The sequence below is a fragment of the Triplophysa rosa genome, linkage group LG1, assembly GCF_024868665.1.
Source record: "Triplophysa rosa linkage group LG1, Trosa_1v2, whole genome shotgun sequence".
Classification (NCBI taxonomy): Eukaryota; Metazoa; Chordata; class Actinopteri; order Cypriniformes; family Nemacheilidae; genus Triplophysa; species Triplophysa rosa.
Genome location: NC_079890.1, coordinates 30,861,276 through 30,886,033, shown reverse-complemented (window position 1 = coordinate 30,886,033; position 24,758 = coordinate 30,861,276). Strand labels below are relative to the sequence as shown.

At 39.1% G+C, this 24,758-nt stretch overlaps 1 protein-coding gene across 1 annotated transcript in view; it reads left to right on the top strand.

Moving 5' to 3' along the window:
- Window positions 1–615: 615 nt before the first annotated feature.
- Window positions 616–24,758, top strand: part of rbpjb (recombination signal binding protein for immunoglobulin kappa J region b) — a 56,032-nt gene continuing 31,889 nt past the window's right edge. Inside the window, exon 1 of the mRNA XM_057336060.1 lies at window positions 616–724. Coding sequence (XP_057192043.1) covers window positions 705–724 — 20 coding nt within the window. The 5' untranslated portion in view covers window positions 616–704. The remainder of the gene's footprint in view (window positions 725–24,758) is intronic.

The window sequence follows — 24,758 nt, the reverse complement described above, 5'->3', positions numbered from 1 at the left end:
ATCTTGAAGACGTCTTGTAAACATTGACATTTTGCGGTGCGAGCGCAAACCGGAAACTGATATCCCGACTTCTGGCGACAGCGGAAGTTCGGCGCTACGCTTGTGCACAGGGCGTATTGCTTGTACTTAGGAAGTTTGTGTTATTTAGTGTCTATATTTCAATATGCTATTTTTTAGAATGCATATTAAATGGAAATGAAATGGAAACTCGTGGATTTGGGAACGCCATTGTTGATCAATTTCAGTCGTTTGATAACAGGATCCTTAACCGCGTATCTCATAAGCAAAGCTTATCACACCAAAGTCTGGGAAATCTCAAGCTTCCACGACAAAAAGAATCGTGCCAAGCCCGGCAGAAGAGGTAATATATAAGCGGGTAAACACGTGTGAGCTCCGCTTCAGCAAAACATCCATCCACGGCGCTTCAGACCAATCTCGCGATGACACGAGCGTCGCTCACTCAGTCGTATGGTGAGAGTTTTCCAGCTCTCGCGCGATTTTAACAGTTTCCCACGCCTGTTGTTGTGGTGTCTGCCCTTTTCTTTCACTCACCCTGCCCCCCTCCTCTGCTCTCGTCACCCGCCCCCTTTCTCTCTCTCCCTCGCTCCTGCGATCTCCAGTCTGCTTCTGTTGTCTCGGCGGCTGGTAGGCTCTGGGAGAGCGGATCTCGCGAGTCTTGGAGTTTTGGTGAGAGTTTGTGGAAGATGGCGCCTGTTGTGACAGGGTAAGTCTGAGATTCTGGACTGCTGCTGCTCCAGGAGTTCTACTGCTTTCATACACTATCACATCATTTAATGGATTTGTCGCAAACATTGCGGGTTTCTTTTGCATTGTAAATGTCTACTGCCTTTCTGCTTTCTACTCCAGTGCCGATCTTGTTATTATAGCATGTAGTGTGTGTGTGTTTTTGTTTTATAATTTAAGTGCTCCGCTCTCGTGCGCGTGTGTTGAGTCCATCTCGGTGCGTCTGCACGGGGAGTTGAGGGCCAGCCCCTGACCGTTTGTCCTGTCTTTCTAAACCATACAACACGCCGTATTATAATGGTAAACTTTGAAACCCCAAATGAACAATATAGAAACCTCCAGTGGTGGATGCCCGACACATGGTATAATAAATGCACGTTTATGATCATAATGCACAGTATAGTCGCTTTGTCTCAGGCTTGGTTTGGGATCATTTGGGATTAGAGTAAAACACATCCCCTCTCAAAGTGTGCTTTTGTCGCGCTGTCGTTGGTCAGACGAATTTTATCGGTTGTCTGCGGGGAAGTATCACGCGTTTGTTCTCGTTTGTGAAGTGTTGTTTACCAAACACAGCCTCTGGCTCTCCAGTCGCCCTCTCGGTGCAGACGAATTATTATTTAATGGCAAGTGCAACTAAGGACATTGCCGTTTCGTGGCTGGAAACAGCGTTTATTGCCCACGAAACGGAACCTTTGCGATTGAATCTTTCGCAGGGCAGTGTTTTGATGTTGCCACTTTTGGGCAACGGTAAACAATGTGTGATATGGTTGAGATCCAGACATAGCTTAAAAACACTGCTGCGTTGAATCTGGCACCATGAGAATGCCTTTTAATGAAATGTTTTTAACGAATAAATATCTAAATTACAATGTTCCCTCAGATCACTATTTTATTTTGAATGATTTTTGAGACGACCTTTTTTTGTGAAATGATAAGTTACCCACTACTAAACCCTTACGAAAATGCAACATGGCTTTTACTACATACTTGAATTATGATATATGTTGTGAAATTATGGTGATATAAATGATATTCGGTCCACCAAAAACATGGTCACTATTGTTCTAATAAAACCGTGTTTAATTCCCCCAAGGAAGTCAGCGCGAGGTGCGTTTCTGTAGAAAGATTATGCACGTGGTCACTGCATGCAATGTTTATTAAAGCGATTTTGATTCAATTTGTACACGTGTAGACAGCGTTTTTGGTAGCTTTCGTCATCTTTATAAACAGCCAAGTAGGTGACAGACATCCCCTGGCTGGGTTTTTTCTTCGTTCTTTTGGCGAGGGGCGGAGGTAATGGCAGACTGGTTGTTTGGGGGGGGGGGGGGGGGCTTTCCAGCGGACCTGAACTGCCACCGTTTTAACAGGGAAGCCAACGACTGGTCGACTGGCCACCTGTCCTGCTGATGTTCACCAAATGAAATTAGAGACAGAAGGATTATTAGCATGTGAGAGGACATCATAGCGTTTCGAGCATGGCTGGCGTTTTACAGTTGAGTGCACAGTCTTTTGTGTGGTCCCACTGCACAACTGTTTGACCTGATAAAGTCTGGTCTTCTCATGTACAGCTGGTGATAGCCTGATGACCAATGGTCTGACCGGATACAAAAGCCCCCAAACCCATAGTGACCCTCAAACTCTTACTACCCACTCCATACTAGAGGTGCAATGGGTCACACAAACAAGCATTGCCTGTTCAAAGAGATGTAGGGATGACCCTTTCAATTCAACATTGTGCCCTTGAACAGAGTTCTTTGGGAGAAGTCAACCTACTGTTATGTACACTGTAAATTGATCACCATGGTAGCAACAAGAATGTGTCGTAAAGTTTCAGTTCACAATGGCTTGGTGTTTGTAACCTGAAGTAATTACCATCTCATAATTTCCTTCAGCAAAAGGCCAGATTAAAGGAATAATTTAGCCTAAATTATTTATTATTATATACATTATTTACTCACCATGTCATTTCAAACCTGTATGACTTTCTTTCTTGCGCATAACACAAAAGAAGATATTCTGAAGAATGTTGGTAGCTAAACAACGGCGGTGCCCATTCACTTTTATTATATGGACAGAAAACCAGTTCAAATCAATTGGTACCGTTGTTCGGTTACCAACATTCTTCAAAATATCATACATGTTTCAAGAAGAGGGGGAGTAAATGATGACAGAATTTTCCTTTTTTGGTGAACTATCCCTTTAACTTTCTATCCTGTAAATGCATCCTTCAAAATCTTCACTCTTAAAAATAAAGGTGCTTTACGATGCCATAGAAGAACATTTTTCGTCAAAATGGGTCCAAAAGGAACCTTACACATCAGAAGAACCTTTCTGTTTCACAAAAGGTTGTTTGTGGCAAAAAAAGGTTAGAAAGAGATGGTTCTTTAAAGAACCTTTGACTGAATGGTTCTTTGTGGAACCAAAAATGGTTCTACTATGGCATCGCTTTGAAGAACATTTTAAGCACCTTGATTTTTAAGAATGTTGGTGTTGGTAAAATGATTTTTTCAGACCAGTAATACACTTTTAAAAAGTGCTTCACGATGCCATAGAAGAACCATTTTGCCTAAATGGTTCCATAAAGAACCCTTAACATCCGTAGAACCTCACAAAACATTCTTTGTAGTGGAAAACATTTCTTCAGATTATAAAAAAATAGTAAGAAAGAAATGGTTCTATAAGAATTTTTGAGTAAAGGCATCACTGTGAAGAACCATTTTTAGCACCTTTTTAAAGTGTATCAATATGAAAAAAATAACCTAAAATGATTCCATACTTGAGAAATAGTGACTTTATTTCATGAACAATTTATCAGTCAGTAGAATTTGTCAAAGAATGTCATTTGTCGAAAAACTGGATTATTTAAGGTTCTCACATTGTTCTCTCATATGTAATTGTATAAAATAACATGAGAGAGAATTCTCTATAAGCCTTCATGCGTATTTCTGAAATACGGTCTTAAATGTCCTTTTATTTCTTTTAAAGGCCAGAGGATATGCCATAGTGCTCATTGAAACCTATATCAATTCTATATGTGAAGTGTTTGGTTCTAAAATGAGATAACTCCGTTTAAAAAAATAATAATCCTGTTTTTTTTTATTGTGCATTCCAATTAATATCAATCAAACTGCAGTTGGTTTGTTTTAATTTAAGGCAATATAACTAAAAAAATACAGCTAACTAACACAATAAAACCATGATAACATCATAAAAAACATGATTTTTGATTTTTTTTTTGAAATTGAGTTATCTCATTTTGGAACCAAACTCTTCATGTGTATGTCTATGGAACAGAAAGATCTCTAGTGTGGAAAAACTCCTTGAATGATGAAATCACCTTAAGCACAATGCAGCCTCTATCACGCACCAGGGATGGAGCTTTTATTTACCATTACGCCATCCAATTTCTCCCGCTATTCATTTTTGCCAAAGCATATGTGATGTGGACTTGGAGTGCAGTTTAATCGTAGCCCTGTTGTGTACAATGACACAATAAAGCCTGTCTGCTTAGGACAATGCAAGGTGTGTGCCTTGATAAACAGCTAGGCGTGCGTGTGTGAAAGAACTGTTCCCTAGGGCCGTCTCTCCTTCCCAAATACCTATTATGCAGGCAAGAAGCTCTTCAAGGGACAGAGACAGTATAAAGGTTAAAAGTAAAGAGCGGAGGTGTATTCAGTGACCCGCCTCAAGAGAAAGCACACCGTGTATAGAATAAAGGACAGCGTGCATGCTGTCTCGTTCGCTTGCCCTTGCTTTCTGTCTTTTGGTTGAGCAAAGGTAAACCATTAAAGACGGGGTTGTTTCTAACAGGACAGATGGCAGATGCGTTTCTCACCTTTATTCAGAGCTACCATCATTAATGTGGTTTAACCTGCGACCATCAAAATGGTTGTTAGTTAACATTCCGCGTATGAGGAGGAGAAAAAAGGAAGTTCTCTGCTCAGTGTAATATAGTCGCCTGTTGCATCATTTTAATGTCACAGCTAACCCTTACACATTTATAGGTCTGAAATGTGACTTTGAGGTGGATAGGTCTGGTGAGGCTTTCTTTAACAGTCCCAAAAGGAGCTTAGAGAATAAAATGACAAATGTCCAAGTAATCCAGCTTGGCTCAGGCTTTGCACATGGCACCCCCATCATTCTGGTCCATTGATATGAGTTGCATTCACTAACTGTTAGGCTTATATGGAATCTGAAGATTGTGGAAAAAGATTATCTGTCATTTTGAATTAAACTTTGGAAATGTTTCAGACCATTGGAACATTCTTTCTTGATCGACTGGTCAGTTGACTACTGATATATCATTTGTAGGGGCTTATCTGCTTGCCAAAAAGGGTCTTGATTTCATTGGCGAGCTCATGCTAGGCGAGCAAGAAATGTTATTTACTTGCGTGAGTTTGGAATGTTTTAAACGGTCTTAGTTTTTTCTTCAGGGATCAAATTGCCATTATCACACTGAGCCAAATAAGTTATATGGACAAAAATTGCTGCAGTTTTGTGAAAAACCAGGTTAAAACCAGGTTGTGTTTGATTTGGCATGTCTTCTGTATGAGGTAAAGAGAGGCTGAGAGTGCAAAGTGTTTGTGGTGCCCTTTAATTCTTGAGTTTCCTCATTCTTGCACTGGCCGGGTTGTTGTGATTACAGCATAGCCAGGGGAACTTTTCTTTCTTCACCGTCAGCAGTTTTTTTCATCCAGGATGTTTCGTTCAGAAAACATGGAAGTGTTCTCTTTTTCCTGTTTCATTCTCCAGTTCTAACTAGAAACCAAATTGACAAATTCTTGTAATCATGTTGTACAAATATAATCATTTTAGAGATCATGAGTGAGGTAAAACTGAATGGGTCTATGGTCGTCATGGGACGTATTATATGATAAAACCCCAACTAACTAGACAGAAAATAAATCAGATTTTCTATGACAGGAAAATAGCTCCACGTTGATGAATTGTTTGCTTTGGTTTGGCGACGGGCCTCAGTGTTATGGAGTGATGGGTTGACAGTGTTTACTCTCTAAGGTCCTGCTGTTTTTAAGTGTGCCCTGTAATTGACGACAGTGATAGTGACTTGTCGTTGATGCGTTTCGGATGGCTTAAATGTGTTTTACTTGTAAGCACAGAAGAAAGAAGAACATTTCTTAGAGATGCGCAGCTGTATCATCGCCAATGTCTGCTGGTGGGTTGTTGATTAAATTAAAATCCATCGATTATTGGCTGTCAGCATGAAAAAACTGACCGATATCGAAAACTATTGAAACTAAAAGGAGTATGATGACCTCTTGAACTTGTTTTCAACTTCTGTAATGATGTACTTCCACTTGCCCATTTTACACTGTCAAGCAAAGGTGACATTTCTAAAGAACTGGTGACTCACACAAGGTCTGAATGCTTTACGAAAGGCCACGGGCATCACTGTTTTACTTTTAAACATCGAAAAATGCGTGTCTTTTTTCTCTTCCCTTTTTCCTCTTTCTAGTTTTCTTTAAATGTTCATGCATCTTGCACAGACATGGTTCAAGGTTCAAACCCTTATTGTTATTTTTGATTTAATCCGATGTAAGTGACGTGAGCACAGCAAATCAGTGACATAGTAATGCATTACAAACTTGATGTATGGCACATGAGTAATACAAGTGTGGAACGTTCGTTCCAACATACACAAATCTAATTCGATAATGGTATGATTATATAAATGACGTTATATAATGCGTTGGCAAAGCATTGACAAGCTGATCAAATGTGGAATTTTCTTTGTCTTTTTTGGTCAGAGATAAGTATACGGTTACTTGCATTTCTCCAGTACAAATCTTTTACGTTGCTAAGATCTGCTCCTTTGGGATCTGAGGTGGAAGCTCCTGGACACTTTTGAGTCATCAGAACAGGAATGACAAAACAAGGTCTGGATGATCTTGCATGAGTCATCAGTTCTTAAAAAATGTCACCTTTGCTTGACAGTGTCAAATGGGAAAGGAAGTGCGTTGTACGTAAATTGAACGTAAGTTCAAGAGGTCATCCTCCAGCTTTAAATACAGTGTCTTGGTTTGAATCATAAGAGCACCTTAATCTTATGTCGTGTTTGACTTATTTCTGTATAGGTCAAACATGTGATCTTGCTAATTAAAATAAAAAAGACAAAATTACTTTCTATTTTGATCGATCGTGTCAGGGAGGAGTAATGTCTATACGGTGTTAGTGACTAATACAAATGTGGACTCTCCCTTTTCAGAGCTCCATCATGTTTGAAGATTACTTGAAGTTGGGGTGGGCAGTATGACTAAAATCTTACATCACTGTATGAGTAATTTTATTTCACAGTAAGATTATATATCGTGATATGGCTTTTTTTGTTGCAGTTTTTAACATTTTTGTTTACATAACCTATACTGCTAGAGTGAAACGCTTCTAAATAAAAGTAATAAAATAGTTTTGAATCAAATTATTTATTTTTGAACTAGATGTACACAAAATAAAATGAGATTATTTCTAAAAATCTGTATTAATTTTGGCATTCGTGGAAATAGGCTACTGCTTTATACCATTTTATAAAACAAAAGACTCAAGACCTAACACATCATATTTCTGATGTTTCACTCATACCTAACCTAATACTTGTTAAATTGCACAATCACTAACATTTGACACGTCTCTAGTACCATCTTATGATAAATACAGTCTATGACAGAAAGTGAACGCTCAAATGCTGAAAGAGGAACAAGGAGAAGTGCTGAATGTGTGTATGTTTCCTCTGTTGATAGAGCCACGCATAGAGAAACCAGACAGCGAGTTAGAGCTGACATGTGTGGGCAACACATCACCACCTTCCTCTCTATTAGACCTTGTAACCCCTCACCCAGCACAGAGAAGTGAGCTGAAGGTCACGAGAGGTGTTTGAAGTTTTTCTTTTCGTTTTACTCATTGTCTGTCAGTGGAAAAAACCATTGTGTTGCTCGGCTCAGCCTACAAATGAGCTTGATTATTTGAAATGTTTGCAGAACTGGATGGTCTGATGTCATTCATGGGTGATGGAGTGGGTTTTGTGCTTGTGGTCACCCTTACCAGCCTTGAACACTCATTTCTGATGTCTTAAATTTTGTATTTCACCAACTTGCATCTTGAAGGTCAGTCAAACCCATCAAAGCATCTTAGGTGGAAATTCATTGTGACTGATATGACGCCAGTGTCCTTTTTTCTCTTTCGTGTGAATTAGTTCTGGTCGAAGCTTGAACTCTACCAAACAGTAAAGGGGTGTTTTTTTCCTTCTCTGGTGTGTCTAGAATGAATTTAAACTGCACACACGCAGAGATGAGTGTGTTCGTGTGCATGCATGAGCTATAACGATTGTTTAGGCATACGGCCAACTGCAAAACGTCTCACCAGAAAGTCCCATATGGAGCTTCTACGGGCTCTGCTTGATGTTGGAAGTGGTCAGATGGAGAAGGTTTTCTTTGACTCTTTCCCTGTCATTAAAATATCCCCATGTCAAAGAAAAAGCTGCCGTTGTGAGCTCAGCCCTAATGCGTCTTGCCCGAGGTAACCCAACTTAGCCCAACCTAACAACCAAACCAGAGCTACCCACCCCTGCCCCTCTTCCAAAGTGCCCCTCCCTTGTGCTATTGGCAGGGGCATTTAAGGGCATTAGGGCCACGTCTCAGCACCCTTCTCTTAAAATAGAGCCCTGCGTATGAACGGGTTTGGATGCTAACCAGCGTTACTTTGATTATGTAATCTTGTTTTGACAATTTGGCAATTCGTACCAGAAATTTGTAGTTTTTTTCAGTTTTATTGTAGTTGTTATTAATATTTTGAATTAGCTTTTTATTTTTATATTTTCAGTTTTCCTGTTAATTTTAGTTTTTTATTTTCATTTTTGCAATAGAAATATGAACATGTTTTTTAAAGCAATTTTTGTTATGTGCTTGTCATTTTATTATTTTGTTAATGCCTCAAGCCCTCAACTTAAACTTATTTAAACTGATTTCAGTTTATAGTTAAGGCAACACTTCAACATTTTTGTTTAGTTAAATTTTTAAATAACATTGTTTAGTTTTTTCATTACAATTTTTGCAATAAAAATATATTTTGTCATTTTATTATTTTGTTTATTGTTTATATTTCTATATCAGTTGACTTTTTATTTATTTTTATTTATATCATTTAAGTGACTCAAGCCCTTAACTTAAACTTAATCAGTTATTTTATTTCAGTTTAGTTTTTACAAAAATATGAATATATTTTTTAGCAATTTTGTTATGTGCTTTTTATTTTATTATTTTGTTTATTGTTTAAATTGCTATATAAGTTTACTTTGTTTTATTCAAAGAATTTTAAACCCTCAACTTAATCTGCTCCAGATCCCAATTGACGATTAGGTTTTGGGGTGGGGGCTGTAGCAGAATTGCATTTCGTAATAATTGTACTTTTTTGTACGATTCACAACTTCATACTAAATCGCCACCTTGTAAAATGGTCACGTTGGAGATTATGTTGGAGTGACATCACTAAGAGGGAACCACTTCAGAGTTGCCCTCAGCATTCTTCATAACATAGATTCAGCAGATCACCCACACGTCCTGTCAAATTGATATTATGCAGTCACGCCACTTGCCACACTACCCACTTTGAGCCAGCCTTGCCCAGTCAAAACAACATTAAGTAAATGAACAGGCCCAGTCAAAGAGAACTTTATTCCTGTACATATGGAGTGCCTGAAGGAAAGCATATGGTCGGCTTTGGCTCACTGATGGTCAGTCACTCAATTTTACCACACTTAACCCTTTTTCAGGTCTTTCCCCTTTTCTGTCATTTCCTGACTCTCTCATTCAGTCTTTGGTTTCATCTGCCATTCTTTCTAGTACTTTATGCACAATCCAGGTTTCCTCAGAGGCTTTGGCATCAGGGAGGCTTGTGAGAATGTTTGTTCAGAGTCTCGTATCCTCACTAATGTGATGCTTGGCTCCTGTGCCGACACATGTTGGCACAGCTCAGGCCTCTCCCTTCGCTACGAGTCGCACAGAACGATTCTGTGTTACATTCGAGAATATGAAGCGCATACTGAATGATTTAAGAAAAGCCCTCGGCTCTCTGTTAGATGCTGTCAAAAGGTCAGCATAATACGGTAATTTGTGGTTACCGCTAACTTGACTCAGATGGCTTCCGCTAGTTAATATCTTTCAGCTCTTTTTCGTGTTACGACTTGTATTTTGGTAGAAAGGAAATCAAAGCCTCAATTGAGCGTTAACTAACTGCTCGCTCATCGCTGACTCTGTTAACAGTACATTAATTCCGAATGAACTCGTGGTTGGTGCCGCTATAAAAGGTAAGTTAATCCATATGTTCAAATTGACTTGAAGTTGATCTTCATAGTGGAAGCAGCTTGCGGACACCGAATGGAGATGATTCAGAACATGCTGAGCTGATTCGAGCTAATGGTTTGCCTTTGGGCTGTGGTACACCACTGGCATCATGCATCAGCCTCAGAATTATTTATTTCAGGGCTCGGCATTGAATTATAGCGGCATGCGCGTTCAATTGGAAAAGAATGAAAATGAGACGGGATTGTATGTAAACGTTTAATGTATTGCCAGGTTTTTGATGTCATTTACACGCTATAGTGTGGCAGCTTAATGGGTGTCAAATCTCTATAGATGGGATTGTTTGCCTCTGGTCCTGTCGGGACATGAGGTCGTATGTAGGCAGAGCTGTGGTGTTACTATTGTTGCTGTGACATCAGGAAGATGGTATTTCTCAATAAGCAGTCATTGTAAATGTAGTCGCGAGGTTCAGGTCTCAGAAATCTATCTGGTTGCCTCGCAGGCACTTCATGATAGACGGGACACACACATACACCCCCAGATATAGGGAACATCAAATTTAACAGATTAATCCTAAGATTCTTTCATTCCAGTTAGGGCTGTAAAACGACTATTCGCTACTAATCATATGCGAAGTAAAAGTTTCCTTTTACATAATATATGTGTGTGTACTAATTATTTACTGTATATAATTTCTTGTGGCTCAGCAGTTAGAGCATGGCAGTAGCAATGCCAAGGTCATGGGTTCGATCCCAAGGGATTGCACATAGTAAGAAGCAAATGTATAATACAATGCAATATAAGTCCCTTTGGATAAAAGCGTCTGCCAAAGGCATAAATGTTAATGTAAATGTATATATAAATACACACACATGCATGTATAATTTTAAGAAAAAATTATATTTGTATATTAAATAGACTTTCTTTTTCTGACGAACGCAAAAGAAAATATTTAAAATTTGTTAGCAGCCACAACACAGGCCTCCATTGACTTCCATTGTACACAAAATATCTTCTTTTGTTACAGAAGAAACAGTGTCATATACATGTCTTAAATGACATGATGGTGAGTAAATGATGACAGAATTTTTAATTTGGGTGAACTATCCCTCTGAGTCTTTGACGCATTGATGCATACAAATTGACACTTTTTACGGTCGTTTACATCTCTAAACGCATGTCTTGTGACTTATTTCTTAGAGAATAACATCAGGACTTTTTTCCTGAGTTTTGCGTGTCCTGCTGTGAAAACAGCAGCGGGTAACGGTGGATCTCTCAGTTAAAGAACGCCAGAGGCATTGAAATGGTATCTGCGCTTTTAATCCTCTCCATTCTGTGTTTAATGAAGTCATTGCCTGCAGCCCTGAAGCTACCCATAGTGTTGTGCAGTTGGTGGTTCAAACAGGGAGATGAGCACAAGATACACGTTGATAGTCTCTTATCATAGTTTCTTTTGATTTTCTTAGGATGTTTACTTCAAGTTAGTGTTGTCACGGTACCAAAATTTCAGTAGTCGGTACCAATACCAGTAAAATTCCACGGTTCTCTGTACCAATTTCGGTACCAAAGCAAAACACCAGTACATGCTAATTGAAACACAATTTTATTAATAAAGCTCATTGTTAATATAAATGTATAGAAAGCAATGCCATTTTGTATACATGAAGTATAAGTTAATTGTTGCTGAAACTGTTGTGTGCTCTCTGGGGTCTTTCATGCTGATGAACATCCTCCTCAGTCTGCTGCTGTAGAAGACAAACAGAATAAACTTCAGTAAGTCAACTGACTGAACAAACATGCATATGCAATATTAAAACAAACCTCCGTTTTTATACTGCATTTACACAAGATTACTTACATTAAGGTAACTGTATATTAAAATAATAAATGCAACCGATATATTTTTCTTTAGTTTAAATGTGGCTTTTTAAACCTAATAGAGTTATCTACCCAAGACATACACATTGCTAGTCATACAGTTAGTATGCTAGTTTTCTAGCACATAGATTGCAGATAGGCCTATATAAAATAGGTACTGTAAACCCCACCCTGTCCTCCCACTTATTTTACCCCATTACAGTTATAAAAGCATTAAATGGTTAATAAGGACACCTGACTGGATTAGCATTGGCGCTAACAAATTAACAAGCAAACAGGGACGTTTGTTTTAACGTAACCTTTAACTTAACATATGATACAACAATCATAATGCAAACGCGAACAGAATTTGAAACTTACCGCTTGAACTTGTTAACTTAAATCCGGATGCTTCCTCGTTTCACCACAAAACTCTGTTCGTTTTCTTCGTGATATGACTTTAATCTTAAGTATTTCTGTGCGCATCTCTTGTGGATCGGAGCCGCGCTTATCCGCTCATCACGTCTTATTGCGTCTATAAAAAGTTTCCGACTGACAACCTGTCAGACAGAGCATCAGTACCCGGTTGACGTACCGGGTCTTATGAAAATTGGGTACCGACAACTTTTTTATTTTTAGGTACCGACTTGGACCCGAAGTACCGGTACTTTTGACAACACTACTTCAAGTCCTGTTATCATTTATTTTTGTAACTTTTTTTGTACTGTTCTTGTACTGTGACTGCATCATTCAGACACAAAATCGATCTTATCCCATTAGGGGATACAACATACAGTATCTGTCTAAAGATGATGGCTAGTTTTTTTTTTAGGTTTTCAGTAACTGATTTTAAAGATGCCAGGAATTAAAACCACAATTTTAAACCAAGCTTTTGTTATATAAGAAGGAATCGTATTCAAGCGAACATCCTGTAAGTGTCAGAACTGAAAACGCCCTTGTTACTGAAATTACAACTGTTATTGACACAAGGCTCAGTGAACGCCAGGTTCTGGAATGCACCTATCTATGACGACATTGATAGGTTGAACACCACCTCCACAGAAAGAATATCAACGACTACTTCTCTAGCCCCGCCCACTGGTTCGCGCATGACAATTCTGAAGTAACACAAGTTGCGCAAAACCAGATAGAGCGAGCAAGCAATAAACAAATATGCAGTTAAAGATTGCAAAATATTGTGCCATCCCTGGTTGTGGAAGAATACAGTCGCTGCATAACCTTCCTTCGGATTCCGATATTAGGAATGCAGGGTTAAAGTTTATTTTTAAAGATGTTCCAGCTCATGAGGGAAAAACATGGAGCGTTTGTTCGTTTCATTTCTCCGAGGATTCCTTCATGAACAAGGCACAGGTCGACGCTGGATTTGTGGAGAGACTAAAATTAAAAAGCAGTGCTGTGCCGTCAATACTGGATCCGATAGGAATGGCACAGCAATCTTATGTGAGTAAGACATTTTTGTACTATGCATCACTATTGCTTTGTTAGGGATCACTTGAAATGCCCTGAGCACGATTCGCAAGAGATTAGTATTACCTGGGGACCTCTAGTCATTTGTATTAATTGCAGAGGTTGTCTGTGATCTTAAGCCTGTGCGAATCTGTATCTCTGTGATATGGCAGGCTCATATATCATTTTTCAAGGTTTTATCCACCGTTTGCGAATAATGGAGGCTGTTTTGAAGTGTTTTGGTATTATTTCGGGTGCTGGGTGATATCCATAAGTTACCGGGAGTCTCCCGTTTGTTTATTTATCATGGAAACTCTCGTAACATTTGAGACCCGCGGTGATCTTTAGCCCGGTTCGCGATCACGGGTCTCAAATGCTGACAGGTACGGTCATATATCATTAAATGCAATACAACTATAGGCTATACAAACTATACGCAAAGCCTTGCCATCACATCCGGGAAATAAATCAGTAAATTTGAGTAAAATCATCCTGTGCGAATGCGTCACATGAATTAGTGATGTGGGGAGGTCATCTATAAATCACACGAGGTCCCCAGATAATGCTAATCTCGTGCGAATGGTGCTAATCTGTAACCTAAACGTTACGTCTCTAACCAAATCCCCAGAAGGCTCCAACTAAGTTTACTAAGCAAACTGCTATCCAATCATAGCGGTGGGTCTTTACTTTAAAGCCTTCATGGTGGAACGCCCATTCAAACCGAGCATTTGTAGAGCTGGCCTCAAAACCCGGGTAGAAAATAGCCTATTACTTAATGATTTTGATGTTTTTAAATGTAAAAACCACGCGAACGTCATAAGTAGACCTCATACAACAGTATAAAACAATAAACAAGCCCAGTTCATCATACCTTTAATATTTGGTAGTGATAATGTCAGGGCCAGAGTATCTGGAAGCAACAGCAATGTGAGAAGTGACCTATTAGTCAGATATGGTGACCCATACCCGAAATGTGACCTCTGCATTTAACCCATCCAGAGAGTAGTGAACACGCGCACAGCAAGTGGTGAGCACACGTACACCCGGAGCAGTGGGCAGCTATCACTGCAGCGCCCGGGCAGCAAGTAGGGGTAAGGTGCCTTGCTCAAGGGTCCCTCAGTCGTTACCCACCGGCCCTGGGAATCGAACCGGCAACTTTCTGGTCACGAGTCCGACTCTCTAACCATTAGGCCACTACTGCCCCTATTAGTTAATAATTTATGTTAGTTAATTAGTTATGTTAGCAACACGTATGCAGTACAGATCCGTCATGCACCATTGTGCTTCCACACATATACTGCATTTGTGTCTATGCATTTTCGTCTCGTTTTAGTCAATACAAACTTAGTCACATTTTCGTCATGCTGCATAATGGTTAAAATTGGTATTTTTCTAAAAATTATAATCACAGTGGTTGTTGTCGTTTGAGAAATTTGTTTTTAAATGTCATTATAAGTATCTCTTATACCAATAAGCACAAATCAATAGAATGTCAAATCATAGTTTATTCAACTTCATCTAGCTTCATCTAAGAAGTATTTCCACAGAGGTTTGATAAGTGCATAGGCCTATTCATAGACATCCAACCTCTACCTTAAGTTCTCCCGCAAATAACTAGCATCTTCCTGATGCCCGCAAAATACTGACAATTCCCCATAAACAACGTGACTGACCGTGAAGGAGAACCATCGGAACGTCGCGAACAGACTCACAGTTTTCTTTGCGAGACCCATTCACAGCTCATATGCGGAGCGAAAACGGGCATAGCGGAAGGCGGACGTGAAGCTGAGAAAAAGTTTTCAGAGTGCACTAAAATAGGAGCTCTAACTCTCGTGAAGGATGGCATTGTAGATGTTAGTTTCACTTTCATTTTATTTAATTCGTTTGTTAAGTGTTTGTTGATAGTCATAATAATACATTAAAACACCACAACATTTAGTTTGGCTAAAAGTCTTTATTTAAACATTCGTTAGATGTTTTGAGCGCATGCGCATTTCACAAATTGTTTAATATGATTTCTTGCCTGTTATCAGGGGCGGTCCTAGACCATTTGGTGCCCTAGTGCGAGCTTGACTGATGGCGCCCCTTCCCCACGAGAAAAGAACTCATGTCCAAAGAAGTTTATTTTATTTTTTATGTCAACGTATTGTTGTAGATAGAGGGATGGCAAAAACTGTTGAAAAAAATAAATAGACATTATAATTTTAATTATATATATTTTTTCTCGCAGCATATTTGGCGCCCCTCACTAGATGGCGCCCTAGGCAAGCGCCTATGTCGCCTGTAGGAAGGACCGCCACTGCCTGTTATATACAGGACATAGTTGCCAAGTCTGCTTATAATACGCGACCTTGGGCTTCTTTTTCTGTCAAGTCGCGTTAAAAAATCACTTGTTGCGGGTTGTGGGGCTTATTTTAAAAAAATATGGTTGCTTGTTCTGAACCTGACAAGCAACTTTGTTTCTTTACATCTATGGTCGCTGTTTTGTTCAATCCATTAACACTGTCTGCTCGAAGGTAGGCTTTTGTACTACATGCGGCAGAGCATAACATCACAGCACTGCGAGAGCTATTTGAAAGCATACAGAGACGTCTACTGTCGAATCACTCTCGCAGTACTATGATGTCACGCTCCGATTGGTCTGCGCGGCGCCGCAGGAGGTCACACAACATATCTAAGCACGTAAAACAACATAGAGAAGCCAAGAATGTTACAGTGGTCTCTTCACGTAATCATCGGCGCTCTTTGGATAATCGGAGGTAAATATACTAAACAGATGAAATATTCACTTAAAGATAAAAAGCATTTTATAACCGGGCTACATCATTAAACATGTTAAAAGTGTAGATCTGCGCGTTTGGCTACACAGCGTTATTCAGCGTTATTATAATTTGTCCTAAAACACACCGCCTCCTTTCCCCTACCAACTAAACTAAATGTATTACATCTGTCACGATTAGAATGAAATGTGAAATTTAACGAAACGTTCAGATCTGATCATGGCGCAGCAAAGGGGTAGGGAGGGATGACCGTATTTATTAGGCTATAAGGTAAACATCAAACATTTTTATTGTATTAAATAAATGTATTGATCATTGCAGAATATAATTTAAAAAAGGATACATCAAATGCATATAGTTCAGTTTTACTTTATTATAAATGTGTGGCTGTGACAGCTACGTTAAGTGGTCATTATATCTTCTCCTTTTCCATCTCTCCAGGCCTATACTGCTCACATCAGAGATTTGCAATTAATTTTTGTAAAATAATTTATGTTTGTGTTTTTCAAACAGGGTAGTGTCAGTTTAAAATGACCCAGGCTCTTTCATTAATAATAAATAATTGATAATAAATTACATTGATGATCATGAATAATGTTGGGCTTGTTTTGGGCTTGTTTTTGGAGCTGCAGTTGCTTATTTGTCTTGCGAAAGTTGGCAACACTGATACAGAATGCATGAACGGAGCGTCCCGTGCGCAGCTCGCGCTCACATGGGCTTTCATAGCGACGCAGCGCGCACCGCACTGCTGCCTGTTTACATCCAGTACAAATGTTTGTATTACGTTGTTTAAAATACGTTTATGAGCGTATGACAACGTAGATTATTTAATTAGATTTCTTTCATCCGCATTTTATGTTCTCTCTCTGTAGCGCGAGTCATAGACAGATACAGTAAGAGAAGCTTCACACAGTTCACGAGAGAGTGATTGACAGTGTGATGCGATCAGTGTTGCCAATTGGGCTTCTTTTGGACGGGTTAGACCGGAGAAAAATGCATTGGGCGGGTGGGCAAAATTTGGGCTGCTTATGAAATTAAAAAGGCCCAAGCAGCTTCCCTTTTCTTTGCGTTTGATTAGTCAAGTTATTTCAAAACACTTAACACAGCCCTTATTGGTTCAGTTTAACCAATCAGGTCTGGGATAGGGAGACCTCACCTGTCAATGGATCTACAGTTGAGATCATGTGATGGCTCGTAAGTGACAGGGTTTTGGTGCGATAAAGGACCAGATTTTGTATAATGAAGCGATCGCAATGCCAAAGTGGCCCAAATATACACTGCGTTCCAAATTATTATGCAAATTGGATTTAAGTGTCGTAAACATTTAATTTTATATTGTTCAATTAAACTTATGGATGGTATTGTGTCTCAGTGCTCTTTGGATCACTGAAATCAATCTCAGACACCTGTGATAAGTAGTTTGCCAGGTGAGCTCAATTAAAGGAAAACTACTTAAGAAGGACGTTCCACATTATTAAGCAGGCCACAGGTTTCAAGCAATATGGGAAAGAAAAAGGATCTGTCTGCTGCCGAAAAGCGTCAAATAGTGCAATGTCTTGGACAAGGTATGAAAACATTAGATATTTCACGAAAACTTAAGCAAGATCATCGTACTGTGAAGAGATTTGTGGCTGATTCAGAGCACAGAAGGGTTCGTGCAGATAAAGGCAGAATGAGGAAGGTTTCTTCCAGACAAATTCATCGGATTAAGAGAGCAGCTGCAAAAATGCCATTGCAAAGCAGCAAACAGGTATTTGAAGCTGCTGGTGCCTCGGGAGTCCCGAAAACCTCAAGGTGTAGGATCCTCCAGATGCTTGCAGTTGTGCATAAACCTACTATTCGGCCACCCCTAACCAATGCTCACAAGCAGAAACGGTTGCAGTGGGCCCACACATACATGAAGACTAATTTTCAAACAGTCTTGTTTACTGATGAGTGCCGTGCAACCCTGGATGGTCCAGATGGATGGAGTAGTGGATGGTTGGTGGATGGCCACCATGTCCCAACAAGGCTGCGACGTCAGCAAGGAGGTGGCGGAGTCATGTTTTGGGCTGGAATCATGGGGAGACAGCTGGTGGGCCCCTTTAGGGTCCCTGAAGGTGTGAAAATGAACTCTGCAAGGTATGTAGAGTTTCTGACTGAGCACTTTCTTCCATGGTACAAAAAGAAGAACCATGCCTTCCGTAGCAAAATCATCTTCATGCATGACAATGCACCATCTCATGCTGCAAAGAATACCTCTGTGTCATTGGCTGCTATGGGCATAAAAGGAGAGAAACTCATGGTGTGGCCACCATCCTCCCCTGACCTCAACCCTATTGAGAACCTTTGGAGCATCCTCAAGCGAAAGATCTATGATGGTGGGAGGCAGTTAGCATCAAAACAGCAGCTCTGGGAGGCTATTCTGACATCCTGCAAAGAAATTCAATCAGAAACTATCCAAAAACTCACAAGTTCAATGGATGCAAGAATTGTGAAGGTGATATCAAAGAAGGGGTCCTATGTTAACATGTAACTTGCCCTGTTAGGATGTTTTTGATTGAAATAGCTTTTGATTTCAGTAAATATGACCTCCTAATGCTGCAAATTCAACAAATGACCATTTTCAGTTTTTTACAACCTATGAAATGTTTTCAAACTCTGTTGTGCATAATAATTTGGAACAGTGCATTTTGAGTTTTTCATTTTTTAAATAAATACTGTTGTCAGTGGGAGGTTTGTTCAATAAAATTCCAAATGTACCCTAACTGTTGATTACTTGAAAATTATACTGACTGTCATTTGCATCGACAAATTAGGAAAACCAGAGAAAGATATCATTTGCATAATAATTTGGAACCCAGTGTATGTTGCACGGTAGGGAGAGTAACTCAAATCTCACAACGTGGATTACACATGTCATGACAGATGACTCGAAGACTTTGTAAATATAACTATAACTGAATTCACAGCAGTTGAATGATTTAATAAAAATCAAACTGAATATGGGATTCTACTAACGTGACTTCTGTTCATCATACTCGTCCTTGACAGCTGCTGGACTTGCTAAGTTTTGCATTATAGCCTATGTTCTGCAATATATACTTCACGAAAGACGTACTGTAGTTCTGTCAGATGTTAAGGCAACTCTCAAAGGTAAGCGCATTATTGTTGCTGCTGTTCTTTTTTTGTTCTGTTGTATGTATCAATGAATTGCACATTTTTGGCTGCCGTGGTGTGTGAATGAAGTTCATGAATGAGTGGAAAATGCCTACTCAGCTTTCCGAATCTGATTAATTATAGTGGGCACTTTTTGCGCAAAATGTGTTTTTTGAGGGTTAAAGTCATTGGTTAATTTCTTGATTGTCGCTTTGAAGTGGTTTCTGGACATATTAGTAATATTTTCTAACTCTCTTTAATGCTATGTTTGATCCGTTTGACCTGTTTTCCTGGTTTAATTATGTTTTTTCATCTTGTCGTAGTTCGTTTTAAGTAGATAAAATGGTCCTTATCATCGTTGATTGACATTGCAATACAGTTCTATCACATTATTTTGGCAGTTAAAAATTGGGCTGGTTTTTGATGGAGTGGGTGGGTTTTATTGAGCCTTTGGGCTGGAAATTATCCACCCAATCCGGCAGCACTGGATGCGATCGTTTCTATCCAACAATAGGCTACAGTTTAGGTATGACATGATGTGTCTGTGGAGTTTTAGTTAATTTAATTCTTTCTTTACTACAACCTTTTGAAGTCGAATGTCACCATTGTATTTTATATTTACAAAAATACTGTAGGTATATTTTAGGAGCTTGTTTGATTTGGGGTATTTCTGAGGCTCTAGACTACATGCAGCTACTATCACTTGTAGAAAAAAACAGAGGTGGGTGGTGTTATAGTTATATCGTCATTTGTATCGTTACCGCAACAAATACCAGAAAATACCGCGATAGAGTTTTAGGGCCATATCGCCCATCCCTAATCTGAACTCCTGTTATCTGGCGATCACAAACATGAACGCTCGTACAGCAGAGGCTCGCACAAAATCTGTAATATTTATCTTCTATTTTTTTTCGACAAAGACTAAAAAGAGTTTTTAGGTAAGTTTTTATTTTTATAACTAAATTTTAGTCTCATAATTTTTCGTCAATGATATTGCGTGCTAAAGAAGTCTGTTGTCGTTTAATGACATTTTTGTCTCGTCGTCGTCTCGTCTTCGTCCTGGGAAAAAAGTCGTTGACAAATATTTTTCGTCATTATTTTCGTTAACGAAATTAACACTATTTCCAATATATGATTAATCGAAACGTAAGTTTTTAAAAAGTGTTTATGCAACGCTATTTTCATCATTGTGATTCTCTGTTTTACGTTTAGTGCATTGATAGATATATAACAGCATCCACCGTAAACTTCCATGGTGTATCCAGGTTAAAAAACATGACTTTGAATTAAGTGTAGGACAACACAGAAATAAAATTATAAACTTTTTCAGGACTAAACACAATAGCTGAAAAGATGGCACTATTTAAATGATATTTTATATGTAGTTTAGATGTTAGGATGGTACTTCAAAACACTTGATGTTTATATTAGCCTAGCCTGATGAAGTTATATTAGCCTAGCCTATTAAAAGAGTTTCAAAATAACTTACCATCCATTCCAGTGGCCGATGAAACTGCCTCCCATGCCTTTTCTTTAGCATTCATGTCTTTATAAAAACAGTCCTGGTTGTCATAAATCACTTTGTATTTCTCTACTTCAATAATAAGCCACGTGTCATCGTGCTGCCTTGTACTTTCTGGACCACCTGCTTGTCACTATCTGCATAGAAGCACCTTCCTCACACATTTTGTACTACACGACATTTTAATCGGCTTTTATTGCATAAATAAAAAAATGGTAGTAAACTTCATTTATATGCTTTTCTGTGCCAATTCGTGTTCATTTTGAGCATGATACTTGTGCTATCACTTTAAACAGTCCGTGCTGTACAGCAAAAATAGACTCGATGCGTAAACGATCGCTGCACTGAGGTGCCGCATCGCATCTGCAACGGACGGACCGCAAAAATACGCACCGCATACGCACTTGCACACGGAGTATGTGGGAATCGGGCATAAGTAAAAGTATTGCATTAGTAAAAGTGCCTATATAGTTATTTCTTAACATTTAGTTCTATTTTAAACAGTTTATTTGAAGCAATTGTTAGTGTGATATCCTGTCGGAAGTGGTACTTTTATAATGTGTAAATGTCTGTATTCATTTATTGTGACCTGAAAAAATGTGTTTTTTACAGTTTTGCACATGATTTAGACAGCTGCTTGTTTGTGTGAGGTGTTAGTCGCGATGCTTGTTTGTGTGTGGTGTAAATGGTGCACTGCTATTTTTGTTGTTTTTGTGTTTACAACTTGTTTTCCTTCTGCACTGAGTCCATATTTAGAACTCTGTGATTTCCGCGATGTGGAAACAGGGAAGGAATAGCGCAGGCGCGATCCGGCCTTTTAAATATGTCATCTGCTTGTTTTGCGTGAATGTGAATGAGCTGCACGATTTTACTCATTACTACACGGCTCGTGCATTTGTCTGTGTCTCACTGTATGAGGACATGAACTCATAAACTCCATCTCCAGTGCTGCTCTGAGAGTTTATTTCATAACCATTTCACTGTTTGAAAAAGCTATCGTCAACCACACTCTCTTTGCGACGACCCGTCAAAATAAAAGTCGGGTTAACTTGAACATCCAGATTAAAAACACTGTATTGTATTATTACGTTTACACTATAGTAAATTGTAGTATTCTAGTAGTAAACTGATAAACTACATAAACACTATAGTATATTTACTCTTATTAACTAAACTAATATTTACTATAGTAAGGTTCAAAAACAGTATTGTATCTTCAAAAGGAGGAATTTTACTGTAGTTTACCATAGTATATAATATAATAGTAAACTACAGTATGTGGAAAAATATATAATTATTGTATATTATTGTATAAATAAATGGAAAACACAATTAAGAAAAATTTTAACCGAAAAAGGGAACTTTGGAAAAACTAAATTTTATGGCTCTAATTTACCCAACTGTAACATAAATGTCCTTTGTCAGTTACCTGGCTATTTATGTGATAAACTACACATAAATATTTTTTATTTGTATATTTTTTTCTAAAACGTTTTATACTTGTGCTACTACAACTGTTTGGCCTGTGCTACAAAACTTTAAACCTCTGTACCACCAGTGCTACATGCAAAAAAAGTTAATGTACAGCCCTGTTCGTCAGAGGCAGTGTTTTTGTGCATTTCTAGTTTCATACATTTCACCGTCTGTAGATTTCAGTTGGTCAAGGATTCTCAGTTCCCATTTCTGTCAGTGTGGCGTGTGGTTTGTAAGAGACAAGGGAAAAATACTCAGCAGTCATTCAAGCTGTCATGGGGCTGTCGGGAAGTCCACGAAACTGATTTTGGTGTACACCATCTTTTGAAGAAGTTCGCTAGGCATGTGAGAGAAACAGACCAACATTTAAGTGCCAGTGTAGTATGTGTCAAGGTATCTTTGACTTTTTTGGTTCCTACAAACTAATCATTGTATTGCAAAACCTGCGTCAAAGACTATAGATTTTCTAGATATAGATACAAGATTTTTATACATGGGAATTTATGCTGGAGCAACCTGGAAAAAGTGTTTTTAGCACAATTTGAGTTTACAAAACCCAAAAATGTTGGTACAGTTTATGGTAATAAAATAGCTTAACTAGCTATTTTAAAGTGTGAATGAACCGAAAGTTGCAACCGACTAGTATTGTGACATTTTCGAGTGAAAAAGCAACGCTTGTATTTATTCCACTGCGAATTGATTGGACTAATGAGTGCTTACCAGAGCATGTGAGAGCATTGCGTTAACAACGCAAGGTTGTGGGTTCGATCCCAGGGGATTGCATGTATAAATGTATAGGATAATGCAATGTAAGTCGCTTTGGATAAAAGCGTCTGCCAAATGCATAAATGTAAATGTAATGTAAATGTTTTTATCCAAAGGCTGGAGCGATCGCTCTGTCTCGCTCCGGTTCCGCTCCGATACCGCTCACACCACAAGTCTAGGGCATGCACAAATCCACCCAGAATTCACCCGTGCCTTCAACAATTAACAAAACTGTCAGCCTACACTTCAAAAATCGTTCGTTATGAAGGAGAGATGTCTTGCGTAATCACAAGCATAGCAGTGGCGATCCGTGACTCCTCTTCAGGGGAAACAGTAATGCGAAGCTCGGCAAAACATGTATTTAGCCGTGTCATATGTGTGGCGCGTTATATCAAAATACGTGCCTGCTGCAGACGCGTCGAAAGGGTTTTTAATAAAAGAGATGTTCGCGTTTGCTAGATACTCGCTTAGTCTCATGTGTAATCAGAGTTAAGTGTTAACGCAGTGTCTTCTGAACGCGCACGTCTCTTTTATCATAAACCCCTTTGACGCGTCTGCAGCATGCACGTATTTTGACATGATGCGTGATGCACATAGGTTCACGAGAAGCACTGAACACGTATTTTGAATTCCAGCTCCCCCTGAAGAGGAGGCACCGATCGCAGCTGAAGCATAGACTAGAATAACCGCGATCAGTTCCGGTAGCCGCGTCAGAGCCGTAATGTGCCGCAGATGCGTGCGGTGTAAACGAGGGGTAAGGCTTCGGTTGAAAACGGCAGGTGTTAGGCATGCAGAGGAATTTTAAATTTGAGCGAACGTGGAGCGATTTCACCGGAGCGGGATGAAATTGTAGGTGAGCGGGGAGCAGAATTGAGCGACTTTGAGCGGTGGAGCGAACACCCACGTGAGCGGGGAGCTGAAATTCTCACCGCTCGGCTCCGCTCACATGCTCTGGTGCTAACAAAGTAAATAATGACAGGTTTGATTTCATGTGGTCTTTGAAGATATCGGTATTCCCCTATTAAAGAAGATCAGGACTGAAATCGCAAATATGGCTGCCGTGTGCAGAGACTTTCTCTGTAGGCCTTCGGTAATGATTCTTCAAAATGTTCTGTTTGTGTGTAGGGATGTAACGATTACCGGTTTAATGGTTTGCCGTTATAATAACGCCCAACGGTTAGTATTACCGCGTCATATTTTAATTACCGTTAAACCGTACCAGTGTTACGGCTTGAAAAACCCTGTCCAGCATCAAACAAAGTTATCAAGAGTATAACGTAGATGCAACATGAAACGTGGATTTTGTTCAATTATGTCAGGAGAGTAAATCAGGAGTATTGACTTGTGGAACAAAATAACGTGAGACATTTATTCACGTCTGCTCCTGTGAGTTTGTGGTGCTTCACTAATTAGGATTTTAATCCAAAAATGTGCAAATGTGTGGAGATTTAGATATACTGACACACGTTTACTTCATATCTCTTTATACAGACCCATCATTTATATTCATTTTTCATTAAATGATGTGATATGACGAGTTTGAAACTCCGTTCAGCTTGTTTGTTCTGCTATGAGAGCAGATGTCATGCACGTTTTCCTGGGTCCTTAAGGTTTTTAATCTGAACTAGGAAACTTTTACCTCATGCCCCTCAACATGTCATGACTAATATTAATGTTATGTTTTTGATGTAAATCAAACAAAAG